Source organism: Cyanistes caeruleus, chromosome 10 (genome assembly GCF_971803275.1).
Source record: "Cyanistes caeruleus chromosome 10, bCyaCae1.hap1.1, whole genome shotgun sequence".
Lineage (NCBI taxonomy): Eukaryota > Metazoa > Chordata > Aves > Passeriformes > Paridae > Cyanistes > Cyanistes caeruleus.
This window is the reverse complement of record NC_141710.1, coordinates 14,949,777-14,971,950: the sequence shown is the minus strand read 5'-3', so window position 1 is coordinate 14,971,950 and position 22,174 is coordinate 14,949,777. Positions and strand designations below refer to the sequence as shown.

At 44.1% G+C, this 22,174-nt stretch overlaps 1 protein-coding gene across 19 annotated transcripts in view; it reads left to right on the top strand.

Annotated features, from left to right (window-relative positions):
* Positions 1–22,174, top strand: part of LPP (LIM domain containing preferred translocation partner in lipoma) — a 327,364-nt gene that overhangs the window by 132,240 nt on the left and 172,950 nt on the right. For all 19 annotated transcript variants that reach the window (XR_015274477.1, XR_015274479.1, XR_015274481.1 and 16 more), the window contains one exon: positions 15,490–15,602. Coding sequence is in view for 14 of the 19 variants with exons in the window: in XM_023933026.2 (XP_023788794.1) it covers positions 15,490–15,602 (113 nt within the window). In the remaining 5 variants the exon portion in view is untranslated. The remainder of the gene's footprint in view (positions 1–15,489; positions 15,603–22,174) is intronic.

Sequence of the window (22,174 nt, the reverse complement as noted above, 5' to 3'; positions counted from 1 at the left end):
TAACCCTGTGTGTGTTAGTAATGTTAAGAGGCATCTTAAGCCCAAAGAGAGACCTGCTCAGATCTTAGGATCAGGAGCATGGTGCTTTCAGTGCAGGTGGGCTGCTGTTTGAGGCAGCTGCAAAAAACCTTCCCTGGGGCCTTTGGATGTTGCTTTGAACGTAGTGGAGAAACCTGGTCCATCCTGACATGTTCTTCATCGACATTGGTACCTGATGAAGGAAGCAGTGCCTCAAATTCCATTGACACATCGTCTGTTGCCTGTTGTCTCATAAATCTCCCTGTGAAGCTCTAAGTAAACACCCCTGGGTGGAATCAGCAGGTCATTTTTGTGGCATTTCTTGTCAACTAAACAATAATTCATTAAAAATTTAATGACTCTTTTGCTCTGGAGAGGAAAAAAAGAGAGCTGGCGCCTGCCTTTCAAGTTTCTGTCTTGTATTGTTTGGCAATTTTTGTTTTATTTTATCTTTCTATATTTTATTTTGAAGGAAATCAGGTTGATAAACTAAAAGAAAGCCATCTTATTACAAAAAGCTTGAGTGCTTCTGAGAACATTTAAAACAAGGATGACTAGAAATGACCTTTCCATCCTGAAGCGAACTTTGAGTGTATTCTCCCTTTGGCATTTCTAATGATAGACTTTCCATCTGGTCTTTGCTTAAAAGCTAAGATGCAGCTTGGGTTTTTTCCACATAAAAACTGTACATACTCTAAAATTAATCCTCTTGATCATTTCACTTCAGGGAGAGGAGTGAAGAAACTCTGGGAATATTTACTTATTTTTAGCAGCTCCAGTCCTCCTGAGAGCAGATTCCTTTTGTCCCAAATAAAGTGGATTCTGATTTGAGGGAACCCTGGATTTCCCTCTGCTTAAATTTGGGGAGATTATACCCTCTAGAGGAGATTTTAAATGAAAATTGAAGAGATGACAGTGGCTCTGGTGGGATCTGAATCAGTGGGGAGGGATTTGTGGTTACTTTAGCTACCCTAGGCAATACTTTCATTTCTAATGCTGAGAATTCCCTGCTCCCAGTTTCCCATAGTGATTCCCCAAAGCTGAATGTACAAGAGGGAAATCCTAACAAAATGAATGCTTCAGGGAAGAATTGGGGATCTCCTGAGAGCTACCACCGCAACTATTTAAGCTCATTTCAGCAGAATCTTTGGGGAAAGTATGTAAACCAATCCTTTTGCTTAGCAAAGCATTCCAGCAAATGCCTAATTTGATACATGCTTTGTGAAGGCCCGTGGGACATAACATTTGAGAATGCACTTGAACTTAGGAGTGCAACTGAGCCCCTGCTGCATGCAAGCACGTGTATACAGGAGGGGAGTGTTTCTCTGGATCACATGTAGAGACATCAGACAGCAGGCTGGAATTTTTATTTTTTTTTTCACTTTTTCTTCACTGTAATGCTGATTGCCACTGAATGTATTTCTTCTCTCTCTGTTTTGTGGTGTTTTTTTGGTTGGTTGGGTTTTTTTTTCCTTTTCATCCTTCTATTGAATGAAATGCCACAAAAATACACGTAGGTGGGAGATTATTGGTGAGCCATCCATTCCTCAAATGTTTCTCTGGTGGGAGCAGCCAAAAGTAAGTCTGTTAGCAAAGTCACATTTCTATCAGCTCTGCATATGTGACATGCATAGAAAACAGGTTTTCTGAGCATCAAGAAGGCTGTAGAACAGCAGATGTGCTTTGGGACTTTTGGCAGGTAGATAGTCAGCTGAGGGTATTGGCGTTTTTGCTGCAGGTTCTTCTGGTGACCAACTTTATTAAAACAATGGGAGGGAGAAAGGATGTTACAGATAATGGAAGAGAACAATTCTGGCACACGTAGCTTCCTCTTCATAAAGCTGTTTTTCCCTTGAGGCAATATATCTTGCGTCTTATGGGAAGGAAATCTTACAATATAAAAGGAAGTCAGAACTGCTTACCAGTGAATTTAGAAGCGTAGCAGTTGGATTCCTTTCATGAAGAGATAATATGGGGCCTGTTCCAGTATATTAGGGAAGCTTTTTTAAGATGCTTCTCCAAAAATAGGAGGACTCTGGGAATCACTTCTTTAAAATAATATTTGTGGGTGGCTTATGTTAATATTCCCAGAACCCTAGGGGATGTGTGCTCAGCATAATGAAGGTGTTCAGAGAGCAAAAGCAGCAGCAGTTTGGCATCTTCAGCCTGGGCTGCAGGACAGGGCAGAGGGAAGATGTTTTTGTGTTCCTGGGGATGCCTCTGACGTGGGCTGGAGTGGTCCGAGGGCTGTCCTCGCTTCGCTCTCCTGCAGCAGCTCCTGAGGGGCTGTTGTGCCTCCCAGAATAGCTGGCACATGGCAGTGCTCTAATTAGGCTTGTTTTCCTGCCGTGTCTCCTGCCCTGGGAATGACGTGCCTGCTGCCAGCGCTGCTGCCCAGAGGATGCCCCTCTCCCAGCTCTGCTCCACGGCTGCTGCCGAGTTGCAGCTCCCCATGGTGCAGCACGGCGAAAAGCTGGGTCCATCCAAAGGTTTGCAACTTTTTAGGCTCACCCCGGTGCTCTTCTGTCTTCCCATTCTCCACAGTTAAGATAAAGTCATGGAGAGAGAGGGGGGAAGAACGCAGAGTTGATTTTCTGTGAGTAGCACAAAAGGTGAAGTGCAGATAACTTCAGTAGGCATAGCTAAGTGAGGGTATTTTATACAGACCTTAGCAAACTGAAAACAGTAAACAAAACAAAAAAAAAAAAGGAAAAAAGTGTCTAGAATCCTTCCAAATAATTTCTGCAGAGTACATAATTGAAGGGGATTTTTTTGATAAAGGCTAAATTGTGTATGGACATGAAAAATTCATCAGGGAATTTAAACCATTTCCAAACCACATAAAACATTAAACATTTCAAGCTCAAGAGTAGCTTGAATATGGCGTGCACCATCCCAAGCTTTAAGCAGTCATCTGATTTTTCTCTTGCAAATGTTAAATATATAGTAAACGAGAGCCAAAGTAGGTTTTATTTGCTTTCTCATGATGACTGTGGAGCCTTGAAAGGTTTTGCTGGCTGACCTGACACATACCTTTGTTTACCTCTCTTGGCTAGATGATTTTAGCTGCATTTTGAAGAATGCATTTAGCTTTTGCACTTAGCTGATCATTTTGAAGAATGAGGGAAAATAACAATGCTGCAGTCACAGTGTCCCATTCTGTGCTTGTGATCAGCTCCAGCCTTGGTCTTTTGTATGAGTGTGTCTCAAACTAGCCTTTTAAATCCAGTGGAATTAAAGATTTTAATCAATCAAGATGTTAATCACTGTGACATGATGTGATATGTATTGCCTGATAAGGATATGTATAGTCTTGTGAAAGCAGAGAGTCTTACTCTTTAAAAGATCCTCAACATCCACATTTAGGTTTTTCCCACATTTAGGTTTATTTTTGTGTTACTGGATTTTAAAGGTAGGTCATGCCTGTATTTTTTAATCTCAAATTTGTCCTTTGTGTAGAAATAAAAATAGTGGCCAATTTCAGAACATCCTTCGATGCATTCTCAGTTACTTCTTGTTTTCTTGACAGCCCAGGTGCCTGAAAATACTATGTTTTCTCTTTAAATAAAATGGTTACTCACTTGAGCGTCTTTCATCAGGGAAATCTGACTGTCATTGTTTAAATCCTCTAGGAATGAGCTTTGCTTTTGCATAAAGCAGTCACCTTGGATGACTGCGTGCAGCAAGTCATGCATTACAAAATTGCAGTGTGAGTTTTCAAAACCGACTTCTCTTGGGTTTCATCTAAGCACCAAAGGAGGGTGTTTCTGCTCTTCTCTAGGAGAACTCTCAGGCCATGACTCAAGTTTGTCTCACTGTGCCGAAGATGGTCATAGAATCGTATCACAGAATCATCAGATGCTTTGGGTTGTAAGAGACCTTAAAGGTCATCTCATTCAACCTCCTCTGCCATAGGCAGGGACACCTTCCACTATCCCAGGTTGCTCAAGGTCCCATCTAACCTGGCCTGGAACACTTCCAGGGATGGGGAGTCTACAGCCTCTCTGGGCAACCTGTGCCAGTGCCTCACCACCCTCACAGGGAAGAATTTCTTCCCTATATCAAATGTAAACATAATCTCAGTTTGAAGCCACTCTCTCTTGTCCTACCACTACATGCCCTTGTGCAAAGTCCTTTCCCAGCCTTTCTGTAGGCCCCCTTTAGGGACTGTAAGATGTTCTTAGCTCTCCCTGGAGCCTTCTCTTCTCCAGAACTAAGCCTGTCTTCAGAGGAAGATATGCCAGCCCTCTGACCGTCCTACATGAAAACTCTGCACCCTTGAATATCTCTGTGTGCACCCTTGCCAGAGCGCAGGATGTGCTTTCCCCTTGTTACACTGTAAAACACCACATTGGCAAGCAGCACCACGACCTTCCCTTGCTTTACTTGGGACTGGAAAAGGGAAAAGGGTAATTGTAGTCCACAGCTCCAGGGCACTGCTTAGGTCGTGGGGGAGACGCTTCTGTCTTTGCTGTGATTCATGAAGAAGATAGAGATGTTGGCTGGAAAATTCTCAGGGCTGGTAAGCAACTCTGAGTGACACAGGCATCATGATTCATCCTGAAGCCTCAACACATCAGGAATTTCTGTGCATTAAAATAATTTCCAAACAATAAACCTGCCTGGTGTCTGGCTGCTTGCACTTGCTGATAATGTCAACTTGGAAATCATTCTTCCTGCATCATCTGTCTGATGGAGGAAAAGGCTTGCTCTTTCCAGATCACTGACAGAGGAGTTCTTCTTAGGTGGTAAGATGGACCATCACCTCTTCTGCCATGCTGCTAAGCACTCTCCCCTTCACTCTGCAGGCATGTGCTTGTGGAAGCATGAGGAGATGTATAAGTGACAGTGGGTAACCACTGTCCATCACCACAGGCATCAGCAGCCCCCCAAGTGTGACAGAGGCTTTTGTCATCAGAGAAGATTTATCCTCTTCTCGTCCTCTCTGAGCACACACTCAAACAATATATCCATTTTAATTGTTTTCTGAGAGGTTATTAATATTAGAGTGGGGATTTAGAATGAAGATCAATCATTAATCTGAAAAGGATAGATTTGAACTCTCCTGTAGCAAAGCTGGGAAAGAAGTTAGAACAAAAGAAAATCAAGAGAGGCTCCCCACCTAGCCTTAAAATTGTTCAAGTAGCAGTTCTGAGGAGAAACCAAACCTCAGACTGAAGATTTCCAAAGCCCAGCCTAGAAACTGTAGCACTATGTTACTACAATTTGTTACCATTTTTTTTCTGCAACATTTTATTTTAAGAATAAAATCTCTGGCTTTTCATACAAAACCACAATCCTAGCAGAGGATTTTAATTTTCTCCCACATTATTCCTTTTAACAATATCCTCAAATATTTCAGTAATTTGTTTTCTGTCGGTTAAATAGAAAAGTTTTAATTCAGTCTGGGACTGATCTCACCCAGGTTTCTCTACACAAATAGCTGACCCTGCTTTTGGTGTGGTGTGTTTCATGGCAAGGGCACCCTCTCAGTTGCTCTGGGCTGATGCCAGACCCTAATACTTTTTCTCTGGAAAGCAAGCACCATATGCTGAGCAGAGTTACAGTAAAACTGCTGGTTTGATTGACTGCTCCCTCAGAATGGTCAGAAGGTTAAAATGTGTGCTTGGGTAGCTACAATGTCATGGCCATTCCTGCTGGGAATGCAAGGTGGGAGCTGTGTTCCCCCCAAAAGCAGCAAGTTCCATGCTGCCACTGTTTATCCCTGCTTGTATTCTGAGCCCAGGCAGTCTGCCTGGGTCATTCTAGGGAGTGAATTCTGTTACCATCACTGTCCTGAATGGGAATATCATTCTTGTCCTTAGGAAGTCCCTTTTGTCCCTCTGTTACTCACCTCTTCCTTGCCCACTTTTATTTTCCTGATGGGAAATGGTCTCTCCCCTCTTGTTTTCCCCACCACAGAGCTCTGGGCTCTGACTAGACAGAAGAATGGGATGATTCTTGGTAGGAGATTTTGTGGAATACGGAAAAATACATGTAGTTACTTGTCTAAAAGGTCAGTTTAGAGTGTTTTTTCCTCACCAGTTACTTTGCTGAATTATGCAAAAGTGTATATTTTAAAGCATTTCTGCTCACAATGTGACAAAAATGGTGAGTATAAGTGTGTATAGTAACTTTGGTGTGTTGGAAAATGGTCTTTGGTATGGAAAGCTTGTGAATCAGAGTTTTAAAGTACAATTCATCTCAAAGAAGAGAATGTCTGCATCATTTGTTTCCTTCTCTACTTTCTCTGTTATCAACAAGTATAGAGGATATAGAGTGCCTCCAGGTAGCACCTCCTACTCAGGGAAAGATACAACCCTCCTCCTTTTTTATTTTCTTTTGATTTTAATCCTGGTTTTGTTCCATGTTCTAGCCTGATCACAGGGGACATTTCTAGCAAAAGGAACCAAACCACCACAACTCTATATAAATATATATTTCCATATATTTAGATATGTTGAGCTACAATCAAAGAATTGTTTAGGTTGGAAAAGATCTTCAAGTCCAGCCATTAACCTAACACTGCCAAGTCCATCACTAAAATTTGGATATAGAGCAATGCTATTTATTTTGAAAAAATATATGATAGAGGCAAATTCTATGTATCTAACATTTAATTTTATCTTAAATTATCTTGAGGTATTAAGGATGTAATTTAGTATTCAGCTGTTATACCAGTGAATTAGAAGGCAATTAATTTGATAGCAGAAAGAAAATCTAGATGCTTTTCTGCTCCCTAGTAGCACTGACTAACTGCAGTGGAAGGAAAAAAGCCAGTGCTGTTTGTATTGGTGTAAACAGTGAACTGAGATACATTTGATGAAGAACCATTTTGCTTTCATCTTCCAAGTCTAGATGTTTGTAAGTGTGACATAGGGAGGGGTGGCAAAGAGGATGGGAGTACCCAGAGGATGAGTGACCCAGTTTGAAAACAAGTCCATGGGGATTTGTTTGATCAGCTCATCTGGGCACTGCTCTTGCCTTTCCCACTTGGTGGTTTTACTCCTCTCAGTCCAGGAGCAGAAGACTCAGTGAAGAGAACACCTTGAAGGGAGGTTGATTCCCTCCTCCAGGAATGGTCTGCTTATGGCAGTGGGTTTTGTTGTCCCTCTCCTTTGCATGCTGGGCAAAGAGAATGGATCCAGTCCTTCCAGATGTTCTGCAGCACAGGCCACTGCTGAGGCCAAGCCAAGGCTGCAGCACATGGGTTTCCTCTGACTGCTCAGATTGCAACTCGCCCCCAAAATGGGAAAACAGTACAAAAACAGGCATAGGGAAAGATAAATCCAACATTGCTTAAAACTGTTGGCTGCAGCTTCTGAAGCTTAAGGAAGTCCCTTGGTAGTGAAGAGCTCTGAGAGATGTTTTGGTTTTTTTGTGATCTGTGTAGTGTTTTGTATTTCATCACTAGGGATAGAGAGGGTTTGGTTGAAGATAAGATAGGTTGTGTCTAAAGGACATGGTTCCCATCTTCCCTGTCTGTGGCCTCAGGGGAGAAGGCTGACCAAATAAACAGACTCCCTTTCACTGTGCTTTGCAATAGCAGCCAGGGAAAATGAGGTCCTAATCCAGTGTCTTAGCTCATTTTTTTCAACTCCTTCACAACATCCCTGTTTAGTAAATTAATGCATATGTCAACTCTTGTCAGAAGCTCTTAGCAATGAACAAATGAGTTCAACACCATAATCTAATAAACAAATAGACAACCTGTTCCAGTTTGTTCTGAGTGAGGTGGTATTTCCCTTGCTGAGTTGTTTCATGGACACTTCACTCTCAGAGGCGAAGGATGGTACATGGGAATGTAGCCCATTTCCTCTCCAGGACAGGGTTTTCTCTTCTGACTTAGATGACCTGATTTTCACTTGTTTATATGGAAATCCCTCCCTAATAGCAGGCTGTTTTCTGTAATTTTTTTTAAAAAATCATTCAGAACTTCTTTTGTCCCCATTATTGGATCTGAGCAGCTGCAGCTGAAAGTGAGATCTTGTTGTACTAATTGCTGCACAAGTAAGGTGAACTTCATGCTCACTTCTACAAATAAACACTGCAGAGAAGGCAAAAGAAAGCTTTTTATGTTGGTGGACAGAGACACAGTGGGGTTAAGTGACAGGGAAGAGTGCTTAGAGGTTTTTTGTTGAATCTTATGCGTCTTCTTCCGCCTTCTATTTTAGCACAGATTTTTATTGAAGTTTTAAAGTTCCACAGACCGTTTCTTGCATCAGTTCAGCTTTGGTCCTTCGCTAAGCTTTAGTAAAGGACTGTTGTGTTTTCCATGAGTCATATCTGTGGCAGAGAGGTTGGTGTGGGGCATTAGATGGAGTGCTCTGCCCCAAAGTTGTATGGAAAAATAAGCTAAAGATCAATATACAGCCTTCTGCCGATGGCTTTGTGCTTTGTGTGTTGCAAGTCTGATTTGTAGGAAGCTGAGCTGATGTGCATGTGGGAGGACAATCCAGCAGGGCTGTACCTGCCTGCCCCTCCCTGCCACCACTGGGGCTGCAGGAGCATTGGTTGGAATTTGCTAGGGGGGATAGCACTTGGTGTCTACAGTCACCAGCTGAATGGAAACATACAAAAACCCCATTGTTTTCACAATGAGGGGCATCCACTGTGGTGAAACAGCTGATATTTTGCATAATTTGGGGAACTGAACCCTTGTCTCCTACCCTCGTGCTAATTACGGCCTTTGGGGTGTTTTGAGAGGGAGGCCAGCGAGTTCAGAGTGAGCTGGCATGGAGGGGATTTCCCATGTTGGTGACCAGAGCTGGAGTGAAAGGTCTGTGTACAGAACACTAAAGACAGCATCTGTTTGTACTAAATTAAGTTGCTCGTTAAAAGCTGCATCACTTGCAGTGAGCATGGCATGATGTGCTAGCACTGGTCCTTTTAACAGTCACAAACTTATGGCCACAAACTTGCAAGGGGTCCAGCTCCAGTCCCACTGGCTATACCTGAGTGGTGGTAAAACCCAGTTACCTCTTGAGAGGGAGTAAAAAATGGTTTTTGAACCGCTGCCTCAGCTCAGACCTGTATGTCAAAGCAGCCAACGCTGGATCTTCCCACTGGCATTCTCCCAGGTGGCTCCTCTGTCCCTACCAGAGTCTCATCTGCTTCTCCTGAAAGCTTCAGTACCTTATTGTGTCTCTAGTAACACTGGAAGAAGTCCAGAATGATTCCAGCAGAGCTATTTTGGATTTGCATTTGCAGGAGGAATTCTACCTAGAGGTTTTAAGTTAATCGCACGGTCATTTTTCCTCTGTATATTTAACCACTGAGGTTAATTAACATTTCAAAGTTTTACAGGCTGCTTCTTCCATTATCTCAGCCAGTTGTGGTGAAAGGCAGTGTGGTGAGAGGGTGGTAGTCTGACTGGAGTTGTGCAGAGAGGAAAATTGCTGGGAATTGTTTCCAGTGAATCCCAGGGGTTTAAATAGTTGGATGTCAGGGTGAAGGTGGAGGTGAGGATGCATTAGCTGCCATGGTACACGTTTCCTATTGACTTTCCATGTAGTAAACAAAATTACCAGATGATTGTTGGCATGTGGTGGGTTTGGTTTTGTTTTGGGTTTTTTTTTTTAATTTAAAGAGAATATTTTAAGCAGGACTGCGATTCATAGTCCTGAACTGTAGGGGACTAATGTTCCTGTTCTCCAGCTGGGAGAAACTAATTCAGCATCTTGTGTTGTAAACACTCACTCATTTTAACTGATTACACCTCCAATGTTCCTCAAATCACTAAAATTACTAATTGCTATTCCTTACACATCAGAGAGTGAATCCTGAATAATTAACCCCAAATAAAATTAGATGAATTGGCCCTTTTAATTAGAATCCCTGCTGCTGTTTGTTCTGAGCTTCCTTTTCTTACTGTTAAGAGACTTTTAGAATGATTAAAACTGTTTAAGACTTAAACAGCCAGTGACCTTTTAATACAATGTAAATCCATAAAAGCAATATTTCAGCTAGCAGGTGGTGAAGTAAATTTTCAGTGCCACTACCTGACAGACTCAGTATTCCTTCTTTAAATGCTGAGGATGAAATTAGCCAGTGTGGGGTTTTTTTTCCCTTCCTCATGCTTATTAATACAGTAGCTGATTAGCACAAGTAGTTTAAATGGTAGCATTAGTGATTGGTAAGAGTGGTAATTTAAACAGTGCTTTAGGTTGTTGGAGCTGCTTTATTTTAGGAATCACAGGCCAATGTGGTATATTTAGGTGGATTGTGGAGCTGGTGTGTCATCATGCAACAGTTTCCCCTGCACTGACGTGGTGTCAGTGACTCCTCACAACATGGTTGGGGCCAAAACATGATTTTAATTGTGTGTTTTCCTTGCCTAGTGATGTGTGTTAAGTACAGATGCTACAGGAAAATGTAGCATTTCACTTTGGGAAACTTAGTAAGATGTATGTTCACACCTAGGAGGCACCAGGTCACATCTAGATGAAGTTTTCTATAAAAATCCTGTGCAGCAGGAGGTTTCCCAGACCACGTAGTAATACTGTGATATTCTCCAGGCTCCTGCAGTGGTCACTGTGGAATACAGGCTCATGGTAGCCTCCATCAACAGGATTTTAGCCTAGTGCTCAATGAATTAGGGTTTAGATGTAAATTTTACTTGTTTCAATGTAGAAAGCTTTGGCTTTCTGCAGCAGAAGGTAAATACTTGACCAAGCAGTGCCTGTCTGCTCAGTACTTTGCCAAATGGAATCTGGATCAGAATGAAACACATCAATGGGGGTTCTCTCCATCACTGTCCTTAGTCTGGTCTCTGAGTCAGGGCCGAGCTGTGTTTCTCAGGTGATTCAAACTGATTCTAAACCAGCTTCAGAATCAGAAATTATCAGGATGACAATCAGAAAGGGTTATTTTTGCTCGTAAGGAGAAAATTGAAATCAGCATCTGACATATAGTCCTCAGATGTCAGCCAGAGATCTGGGAAGAACAGTGTAGGCCCAGTTTTTTTGTTTAATAGGTTTAATTAACTTATTGTTTCTGTGAAAGATACGGTGTTTTGCTTTTTCGTATTTTTCTGTGTTTTTCCCCCAAAGAGTCTCATTTACTGAATATGTGAGCTCTTCTTCAAGTCTAGAAGTTTCAAAGCTGCAAATCTTCATGTCTAAACAACTGTGTCTGTTAGGGGGGGAGGCAATTACTGTGCTACAATTCATTTGTTGGCTGGCAAATATATCTCCTGGAAACAAAGACTTGAGACGTGAGCCTGATCCCAGCAAAAAGTGAAGTGCACTTAAAATTTTAAAGGTTAGCCTGTAAGTGAGAATGGTGTTTGCTGCATGAAACAGGATGTTTTCCTCAGCTCGTACCCAAAAGGCATCAGGCAGCCAGTGGCAAAAATTTTTGAGTTTCTATTCACGCTGACATGTTTGTGCCGATGTAGGTGTCTGTTGTCTTTGAACAATTTTATATTGGTATATTTAGAAGTGTAACAGTGAAATGTTTAAAGCTCCTTAGAAAGCATAAGAGGGGAAATTTTGGGGTGGATTAAAACCTTGCAAGTGCATCTATAATGGCACAGATTGATCGAAGCCAGCAGCCAGGCTGGGGCCTGGGAGACATCACTTCTGCCTATGGCTCTGCTATTGCTTCCCAACATAACCACGATGGACTCACCTAATTTCTGCCTAATTACTTGTATTTACATTACTCAAGTGTTGTGCTGCTCGGGGTGGGCCATTACCGGGCTGGCAGCCCTGTCCCTGGTGGCTGCAGCGGGCGATGCTCCGGCGCAGGAGCTGCACGGGTGCTGAGGGAAGAGCTCAGAGCTGTGGTTTCACGGCACGTTGCGCCGCCGCATCTGAAATAACCGAGCTGGGCATGTGTCTCACTGCACAGCCCCTTCGTAGGCTGACTCATGGTGCTCACAGCTGTACAAAGGGGGAATGAGTAGCTGCTGCAACAAAGGACTGTTTATTTTCTCTTCTTAAACATATGGTAACAGGTGGAGATTTCTCACTATAAGAGCTGAAGGCAGGCTGTGTCTTGGTGTGATTTCCTACCTCCAAACATGTCTGGCACAGGCTGCCTCCATGGAGAGACTTGCCATTGGAAGGCAAGTCTTCTCACCTGCCTTGAAGCATGAATTGCTTTCTGCAGATGCCTTGATACCTCTCTGTTGACAGAACTCAGTGCAGTCACTCTCATTACCTGAAATACATCCAAGTGTTCAGGTTGCAGTGAAAGTCAACCAAAATGCTGGTCTTGGTGCTGAACAATAATCAATACTAATCAGCCTTTTGCCCACCTTATCCCTTATTCACAGAGGGACAGCCTGGTTAAATCAGTCAGGAGAAGGGGAGTGCTGAGGGTGGGATGTGTCCTCCACCAGCCCATGGTCAGCTGGTAACCCCAGAGCCCCATTCTGTTGTGGCTGCTGGTGCATCTGTGTGGGCCTGGATGGTCCCTTGCCCACATGGCTCCCACCTCTCTCTGTGACACTGAAGGTGGTCAACAGTGGGTGGCAGTGACTTGCTCTGCCTGGACATGGACTTTCCTGCCTCCTCCCACAGCTTGCCCAGCTCTCAGTAAGTGAAACTTGACTTGCAAAGCTCCAGGGGTGAGAGAAGGTTCCAAAGGTGCACTGTAGGGACACTGTGCTTAAAAGGAGTGTAAGCTGGCTTTCATGTTCTTTTCCTCTTTTTCTCCCTCAAACCTAGAGCTGTTTATTCCCCACATCATCCAGAATCATATGCTGCTGAGGACACAGATTTTTGTCTTTGCATTCTTCTCTCTCTGCCAGAGGGAGGCTTCCAGCAATGCCAATAATAATAATAATGGAGTGACAACTTTCCCTTCTGCATCCGAGGGAATACTCTCCTGTGAGTGCAGTGGGAACAGCACCAGGTCCTGTGGCTGTGTGTGGGAAAGAGGAAGACGCAGTGGCAGAATAAATAACTAAAGCTGTGGAGGAGAAAGGTCCAGCTGTTCGCAGAGGACCAGGAAAAGGCCAAACATCTGCAAGGTCCCCCCAGTTCATCAGGCATCTGCTCTCTGCTTCCCAGTCTAAAAACCTTCCCACTTGTGGGGAGAGTGGAGCCAGCAGCTTATCTAACACAGGATGGAGTCAGGAGAGCTGGGCTGGGATGTGGTAGAGCCAGCTGTCTCAAACTGCAAAGAAGTGTTTTCTTCCAAACTCTAGGAGAGAGCTCTTTTTCTGTCCTTTGCTCCTTTTCTGAAAAATCTTGTCAATGCTTTTTTTTTAATTTCTTTCAGGAGTGGGTCTTCCAAAGGGGCAAAAATGATCTTTTGTTTATGTTTGTTCTAACAGTCATTGTTAGATGCAGACTTCTCTTTATGCACAAAACCTGCCCCTTTCCCTGTCTCATCTCCTCCAGCACATTCTCTACCTTGATTTTCCTTAGGTGTCTTGAAGGGTTGTAATAAAGCAAGAGTGTCTGACTAATGTGCTATGCAGGGAGAGCAGTCTTTGGCATCGGAGTCAGGACTAACTGAGAAATATCATCTGAAGCATAATCTTGAGAAGTCTGTGTCCGCTGGAGTCGAATTTGTTTTCAAAATCATGTTGGCTGGTTGGAGGGTCATTTTCAGAGCAAAGGAGAAAAGTTTAAGAAGCACTCAAATATCCCAGCATTTTTTTAGAACTAACCCCTTTGATATTAATTTCAAAATCTCTCTACTTTTCTTTTTATTTCATATTGTATTTCACATGATTTGAAATAAAAAGATTGGATTAATTATAGGGCAATGAGGAGGATACTGCAGATATTATTGGACATAAGTTTTTAAAAAATCAATCTTGAACTCTGTAATAGCATGAGCCAGTGGGTTTCATGGGATTTTATGTATTGGAGCAACATGATTGTCTTAAATTAGTTTTCACTGTGCTGTTTTTGAGCTGTCTTTGAGTATCTGTATTTAGGATGATACTTTCTTAGGGATTCAGAAGGGGTTTTTTGAGTCCCAACCATGTTCATTTTGGGGAAAATGGGAAGAAATTACTTTCCTGGTAAATAATATCTCTGAAAGTCCTAGGGGAAGTTTGTGTCTTTCAGAGAGTGATTTGACATAGAAGAGAAAAACTTTTTGAGGGCTGCAGACTCATCTGTTTCCCATGGCAGAGAGCATGAAAGTGCTGTGCTGGCAGTGCTGCCCAGCTGGTGCCTGTGCCTGGGCTGGGCTGAGCCTAGGGCTTTACACCTGGGCACAGGTGGCCCAGATGGCTGCAGATCACAGGGGTTTGGCTCAGCACCTTCCTAAGCAGTTTGGAGGCCGCTCCTTGGCATTTAGGGGTGGTGCTGAGGGCCTCTGGTGTGATGCTGCATGGAGCTCTGGAGGGTCAGGTAGGGAGCTCATATTTCCTTCCAAAAGCAACAGTTCCTATATATGTGAAATATCACACTTTTATTAATCTGAAACCTTCCATCCCAGATGCTACACACACAAGAGCCAACAGCAAACAGCTCTAGTTGCAGCATCAATCTTCATAAGAAGAAATAAAAACATACCAAAGTGGCTCAAATTGCAGGCAGCTGCTTTCCCTGGAGAGAAATCCAGTGCTAATGGCAAATGCCCTTTTTCCACCATTAGGAGGTGCTTTCAGAGCCTGATGTCCTGCTCCCTGCAGCCTGTGCTGCTCTGTCCTTGTTTTCTTTCTCCTTTGTGGTCCCACATCCTGTGAAATTCCTAGGGAGAACTCTCTGCTCCTATCTCTATGCTGGATGGCTTCACAGCCAGTATGTGGTGTTTTGTCTTCCCATCAGCACTTTTGGAAGATGAACATGAGCAAGCTGAATTCTAGAAATGTTGTATATCAGCCCTCTTTTTTAAAAATCCAGAGTTAAGAGAGGTGGATTCATGTGTGCTTGCACCTGGCCATCACGTGGCTGTTGTTACTGAGAAGAAAATGTGATCTTCCCAGCAGTTCTTCACATGAAACTATGAAGTCCCTATAGGAAGAGGAGCATCTGCCTGCCAGCAGCAGGGATGCAGGAGATTCTGGACTCCAGCTCCAGCCCTCCATGTGTCTTCTGCAGCAGGAAATCCCTGCTTTTGGACAGTACCTAATGCTGTCTTTATAGGGATCAACAAGAGCGGGCATAGTTTAGCACACGAGGGAAGTGGATTGGATGGGATCCATTGCAAGGTTAGACACAGGGTGTTCATTAGTGCAAATTGTGTCATTGCCTGTGGCAGGTTTCAGATGCAGCTTGGATCTGTGGAGCTGCTTGTTGGTGCCTTCAGGCCTTGTGGCACATCACCTTTTGGTGTGGAATCTGAGCAGCCCTGAGCCATCTGCCACTGTTACTGAGCTGTGTAGCCATCTCTGGAAGCAGTGAGGGGTGAAGCTGAGCATTTAATGGTTAAACAATGTCTTATGTCCTGTGCCACAAACCAGTGGGCAGAGCTGGAATTGTTGCAGTGTTCCTCCCGATCATCCATGTCATGATGTGGGGAAATGCTGCTGAGTCTAAATTCTCCCATTCTCTCTCCTAGGGGACTTCCTTCCTCCCCCGCCCCCTCCTGTGGATGACCTTGGGAACATCACATCATCACAAGGTGCCTTTCCCCCACCACCCCCTCTGGATGATGTTACTTACAATGTGCAGGTAAGAGGACAAGAATTTTGTCATTTGTGCAGAACCGATCCATAAATAGTGGAAATGAATGAATGATAATAAAATGAGGTGGCAAAGTTCTGGTTAAAAATCATGGGTCAGGAATAACCAAGTAAGCTTTAGCAAGCTATGTTTCCCAAGCAGGGAATATTTCCATTCAAAACTTGCTGGGCTATTAAAGGATTTTTCCCATCCGGCTTGAATTAGAAGACTAATTGCCTTATGCTGTTGTGATGGTGGATGGGAGCGAAACCTTCCCAGAATGAATTGTTTTCTGGAATGGCCATCTCCTTCCATGGACCATGGAGAGACTTTATGGCAGTAATCTGATCCTAAAAGTGCTTTGTTTAGATGCCTAAAATTAAGTGAAGCAAATAAGCCCTGGCCCAGGCTCCAGTGATGTAATTGAGACCCTTTTCACCCTATTTTTGCTGGCTTGGATCTTCTAGATTGGCCACCTGAATGAAAATGCAACTTCTAAGATGCATCAGGTGATGACAGGATGTCCAAAGTGAATAGGGACAGACCTTCAACACCTTTGAAAGATATGAACACTTTTGTGCAGGTATTGCAGGTTTGCCTGCAGTGCCAGGTTTGTGTTTGCTCAGGCACGTTCTGGAGAAATGCATTCAGACTTCTGTGACAAGGCAGTCAAGGTGATCAAGGTGAGGAGCTGATCTTCCCAGTGGAGACCAGAAGAGTTTGTCTTGTTAGCTGAGCAAAAGGAAGGCTGAGGATGGGTCTGGTTGAAAATTTGAAATATACTTGGGGAATAAGGCTGTATCTCTGCTCTGTGTGGGTGTTGGCACAGGAACGGGAGAGGCTGAGCTTGCCAGAAGTACCTCCATGCTAGTGTTTAGAAATTGCCTGAGCACTGGGGCTCCAAAGATCTGGAAGAGCCTTCTGTGAGAAGTTGTGAGAGCAAAGAGAGCATGGCCTAGGTTTGAGGGTGTTGAGACTCCTGTAACCACAACATCCACAGACATGGGGCTGCTCTTGATGGCCCTGGAGGATTATGGCAGTCCTGTATCCCTTGGTGGGTTTGGACATGGAGAGTAGGCCAGCAGGCAGGCATTAAACAGGATTCAAAGGACCTGACTTAGTTCCTGACCCTCTCACCAACTGTAGAGTCAATTTGTCTGCTTTGTGCCTTGGGAAAAAGAGAACATTCCCCTCCCTCATGGGCTTACTGGGATCTCTTGCCCATGGCAAGATGTTCAGATGCTGTGACAAAGCCTTTCCTGCTCAGTGTTGGAAGCAGCCTTTGAGCAGGAAAGGGTTAACAGGGATTGTGTTCTCCCTTGCCAGGAAAGGCTGCAGCCATCAGGGACATTGCCAAGTGCAGAGCATGGCTTTTCCCAGCCTTGGGGGAATGAAGTAATTCCCCAGCAAGTGTTGTTCTGTCTTTTATCTCTCTGAGAAGAGTGGCCCCCGTGGGAGCAGGGGAGCTTCCAGAGCGCCCTGGGAAGCTGTGGAGCAGCAGGCTCCTGGCAAAGGCAGGGCACTGCCTGCACAGTGCCTGCACGGGAGCCTGGCTGCCAGGAAGGGGTCGTGGTGCCTCACAGGATTCCTCAGGATCAGGCTTCCCCTTCCCAGGTCACCCAAGGAGAGGACCTCGTGTGTTTATTGAAAAGAGATTGCTCCTGCCACAGTTCCAAAACTGTCCCTGAGTCACTCGGGGCTGTCACGGGGATGTGCCCCTCGGTAGAACCACTCAGCAGGACAACTCTTCCCTCTGAACTCATGGAATTGCTGTTTGTCACAGCCTTTTTTCTCTCTGGCTTTGGGAAACTGGGACTGGAGCTGTGTTTAGTGTTGGGTTTTAGCAAGAGCTTGGTCAGAGCAGGATTCCTTTGCATGATGTAAGCCTACCCGTTGTACCTGAGCAGTCCTGCCTGTCACCACCCCAGTGTACTCTTATGCAGCAAACACAGCTCCCTGTCTTTCATCTGTGCTCTCTGGTCACCTACTCCCCTTCCTTTTCCCTTCCATTTTCTGTAGGAGCTCAGGAGCAGGCAGAAGTCAGGGCTAAAGTCAGGAGCCAGCAGGATTTTGTGTTGCAAGATCAGATTCTTATCTTTCAGGAGCAGCAAAAGTCATGCTGAAGCAAGATATAAAGCCCAAGAGAGGAGGAAAAGGGCAGGTGGTGCTGGAGAAAGCTGTCCAATGCTTTGTGCATCAAACACAGTAATTTTCTCAGCTCTGGACAGCTGTTCTTGTGCTAAAGGAGCAGAACAAATAGTGACTGTGCTCCTTCTGCTGTGAGGACATGGTTGTCTGAAATCAGGGATCTCAGGAACATGTGTTGTATTGGGCTCCAAGAAGCCGATTTTGCTCTCCAATGCCAGATCATTTAATTTCCATGCCTCAGTTTCCCCACTGCTAAGTGTGAGGTCTGGAGCAGCAGACCAAGCTCCTAAGCATTGACCAGACCTGAGACTATTGCCTGGGATGGTTAGGCCCCTATGGACATGGTGAGAGCCCTCCAGATGTATTGAAATTCATCTGTTCCATCAAATCAGCAGTTTTAAGTTAGAAATTTCTGGCTGGATGGCACAGTGCTGATGACAGTTTATGAAGTATGTGTGCTGTGGGGCTCCAGGTAAAGCTTTTTATACTAGGTGTTAAGTTGATGAGGACAGCAGGATAAATGTTTAGTTTATTATCAGTTTGTGTGTTAATGTTACCAGAAGGCTGAAGGCTGCACAGCTTATTACAGTTTAAGCTGTAGCTTAAGAGCAGCAGTTAAAATAATAATACCCAGTTTTCATAGACCTGTTTATCTCTGGATCGCTATTTGGACAGTGGAACTGGCCACTTAGGATCCGATCCAAAAAGGTACTTTAGTATCTGACTTATGCTCTGATGGAAATTAGAGGAGGGCTGGGTCATGAAATACCTTTGTGATAGATCTGGCATTTTCTTGTAATTTCTGTTTTCCCAGCTCGTTCCATCATAGTCGGATTCACAGCAGGGCTGTGGGGAGGAAAGGGGAAGGAAATTTAAACTTTTTTCTTACTAACTGGAATGCCTTTATTTTTCTTTTAGGAAAAAAAAAAAAAAAAAAGGAGAAAAAAGGCAATATTTATTTTTAAAAGAGTGTGTTTGGGCTGGGGGACAGTTGTGTTGGGAAGTTCCCCTTCGGCTGCAGCCGGGGAAGCCAAGGACTCGTTCCCAGAATGGTGGTGAGGGTGTGGTGATGGTGTGTTTGACAAATAAGGACATGAGCAAAGAGCCTTTTGCCACGTTGGCCTGGGCTCAGTTTAAAAGAGAAACAAAAAAAAAGTTCTGGACGGGAAGAAAAATGAAATCACTGTTTGTCAAGGGGAAATAGATAGATCTGGGAGGGAGGGAGGCAGATTTTTATTATTTTTTTGCCTTCTAGTTTCAAAACAGGCATCAGCCCAGGCCAGGGAAAGCAAAAGTGAAAAACTCTCATCAGCCACCTCTCAAGTACCCTGTTTGCTCACAGAGAGGGACCCTCCCTCATGGCTCTGGCAATTCCTTCCTTCCTTGCCAGGCAGGGCTGTGCAGGGATGAGAAGTGCACAGCTGTGTGAAAAGCCAGTCCCAGTCTCATGCCCAACCTCGTGAAGGCCATCTCAGGACTCATGGGTGCTGCTGGCTTGGAAACAACCAGTTCTCTTCGAAGGGGAGGGTCAGAGCCCAGCATTTCATGTTGGGGCAGGATCTGGGTGGCTCAAAGCAGATGTGACCCTCAGCTGATGACTTGCCAAAGGCCACCTTGGGAAAACATCCATTTACAGATCTCTACTGCACGTGCTGCATCTGCAGATGGGTCTGATTTTCTTTTGGGGTCTGAGATGTCACTACAGCATGGGAAGGAGAGGACTGTGTTGAGCTGGGACGGCGCCTCTTTCCCAGCTAGACCCAGCTCTTACCCAGTGTGTTTGTTATTGACAGGCCACAAAACACTTTACAAAAGAAATACCACTTTCTTCCTGATAAGGAAGCTGGAGCAGGGAAAATGCTTTGCCTAGGTCACCAGGCTGACCAGTGGCAGGCTAAAAATAAGACCAAGATCTCCTGTGTCCTAGAGCAATTCTGCCTGGTGCATCCCAGAGCCTCATTACTGTAATAACTGCAAATTAATGACTAAACACCATCAGTGCCTGGGCATAGGACCAATTTGGGATATATCAAAGCAGATGTCAAGAAGTGGCTTTAGGTTGGGGGTTAAACTGAAGAAAAAATCAGATTTTGAATAGTTGCATGAAGTGCAATATAAAGAATTTTAATATATAAATTTATAATATATAATTTATGCTTGGAGAGGCTGCAGGGCTGCAGCCACGTGGGCAGGGAGCTGTTACCACATTCAGACCTACTGAACTCACCGGTCGTATCATCCTGTTGTGATGTGCAGAAAATCAGCCAAAGGGCTCCAATTCCTATTGCCAGGGAATTTTGGAAGGAGAAAAGCTGAAGCGCATTCTGTGCGTGCCTTCCTCCGCGAGGCTGTTCCGAGGAGACCTGTCTCACTTCTCCTTGGTGCTCGTGCCTGGGAGAAGGTGGGAATGTGTTGATAGATGCAAGAGAAGGGAGCCTCATCCTTGTTAGGGAAGGGGCTGCCAGGTGTTTCGCTGTCTGACTCGGCTCCCTGCGAGCGGTGGTGGTGGTGCCTCTGTGGGCTCTGACTCACTGGCTGAAGGAACAGCCGGGACACAGGAATTGTTTTTGTTTGGTTTTGGGTTTTTTTTTGTTTTGTTTTTTAAAATTTATTTCTTAATTTTGGGTGCACATCTTTGCAAATAGCTGGGGAGGAAAGTGCATGAATTTTGCCACTGGAGGTTGCTGTCTTAAATAGCTCATCTCCTGTTCAGAGGCTGGGCTCTGCCTGCTGGTGCTGGGTTTGCTTTAAATCACCTGCCTTTTAATGACTGGAGAAGCTGAAAAGGCCAAAGAGAGCAGAACATGTGTTCAGCCTCCCTCTAGTGCTAGATTTTGTTAATCATCGGGATTATTGGCCTGGTTGTAGGTGCTCACTGGCGAGGAATGTTGGTAGCACAGGGCAGCTCTCACTGCTGGCAGGAGGGATCAGTAACTCCTAGAAACTCTGTAAATAAAGCCACAGTCTGTATGCCTTGCTTGCCATTCGAGATCCAGCTTTTGCAGATTTCTGTGACTTCTAACCTGATTTATTAAAATCCATGTGATAAGCATCTGCCTTTTATCTAAATTGAAGCTGTGTCCAACAGTATAAATAAATTACCTGGTAATGTTAACCCTCTTACTCAAACCTTGGCTTTGCAGGAATTCTTTTCATCTGTTTCCTTCCTGCCTTCCTCATGTGTTTGAGAAACAGGAATGTGCTGTGCTCTAAGTTACACTTAAATAATATGTATGTTCTCTGAATGTTTAAATGCTCAATGGGTCTCTACAGGTCAGTAAGTGTTTGCTGTGTAATAGGGACTTTTAGGTCCTAGGATGAGAAAAATCAATAATATAACATCTGTGTATGTTGATGAATACTGGGATGCATGAGAGATAAAATGCATACATTTCTTATACGTGTGTGTATATATGTATTTTTTTTTTGCATCCTCTAGATAGATGTACAAGAAATGAATCATGAGTGGGGATATAGAGCAAAGCTTCACATTATTGGAGGCAAGCATGCCCATTTTATCCCTGCTGCTTTTTCATCCCTTTTTGTGGGTAGCATGACCAGTAGATCCAGGATCACAAGAGGAAAGGAACACTGAGCACTTCTTTCAGGCAGCTCTTGATGCATCCCATCTTATACGCATGTTTATTTTACAATGCCAAACCACATTCTATTTTAAATCTTTAATGAACCTCTGTTCCCATCCATGTAACTTTCCAATCCTTACTCTCTTCAGAATAGACAAAGATGCTTATTATAAACCACAAATTTTACTGAAAGGGTAAACTGGAAAAGTTTTAATTGTGCAGTGTAAGCTTGCCATTCATCTCCCTGCCTGGCTATTAATATCTTGGCAATGTTATAATGCAACACAGCCTTTAATAGCTGAACCTCTTGGCAAGGACTACAATTAAGCAAGGACCCAAACAGTTAACTGTGCTCATTATTTTCATCATGCTTATTACTGTGTTATTTAATGTATTTGTTGTATTATTGTTTAATACAGTCACCCAGCACACAGGATGTGCCAGGACCTGCACACTTGTGCCTTGTTTGGGAGGAGAGCTCTGTGGCTGAGGCTGGGAGATGCTTCCAGAGATGAAACAGGGCAGCTTTTGAGAATCTGCCATTTGATAATCAGCAGGTGATGAGGTGAAGGAACAGAAGAAAGCAAAAGTCTGGTACAGATCATGTGCGAATAAGGGTATATGACCTCCTAAAAATTTGTGAGAGGAAACAGAAAGGTCATAAATGTTGCTGCTTATGATGGTCAGAGCTGATGAAGGTAAATCCCTCCCAGGTTAAGACATAGCACACATGCCATCTTGGGTCCAAACAGAAGGCTGTGCTCCCCCAGTGCTGTACTCAAGGTCACAAACCCTGGTGGGCATCTCCTTGGTCCTGTGGACACATTTCTGTGGGACACTGTCACACTG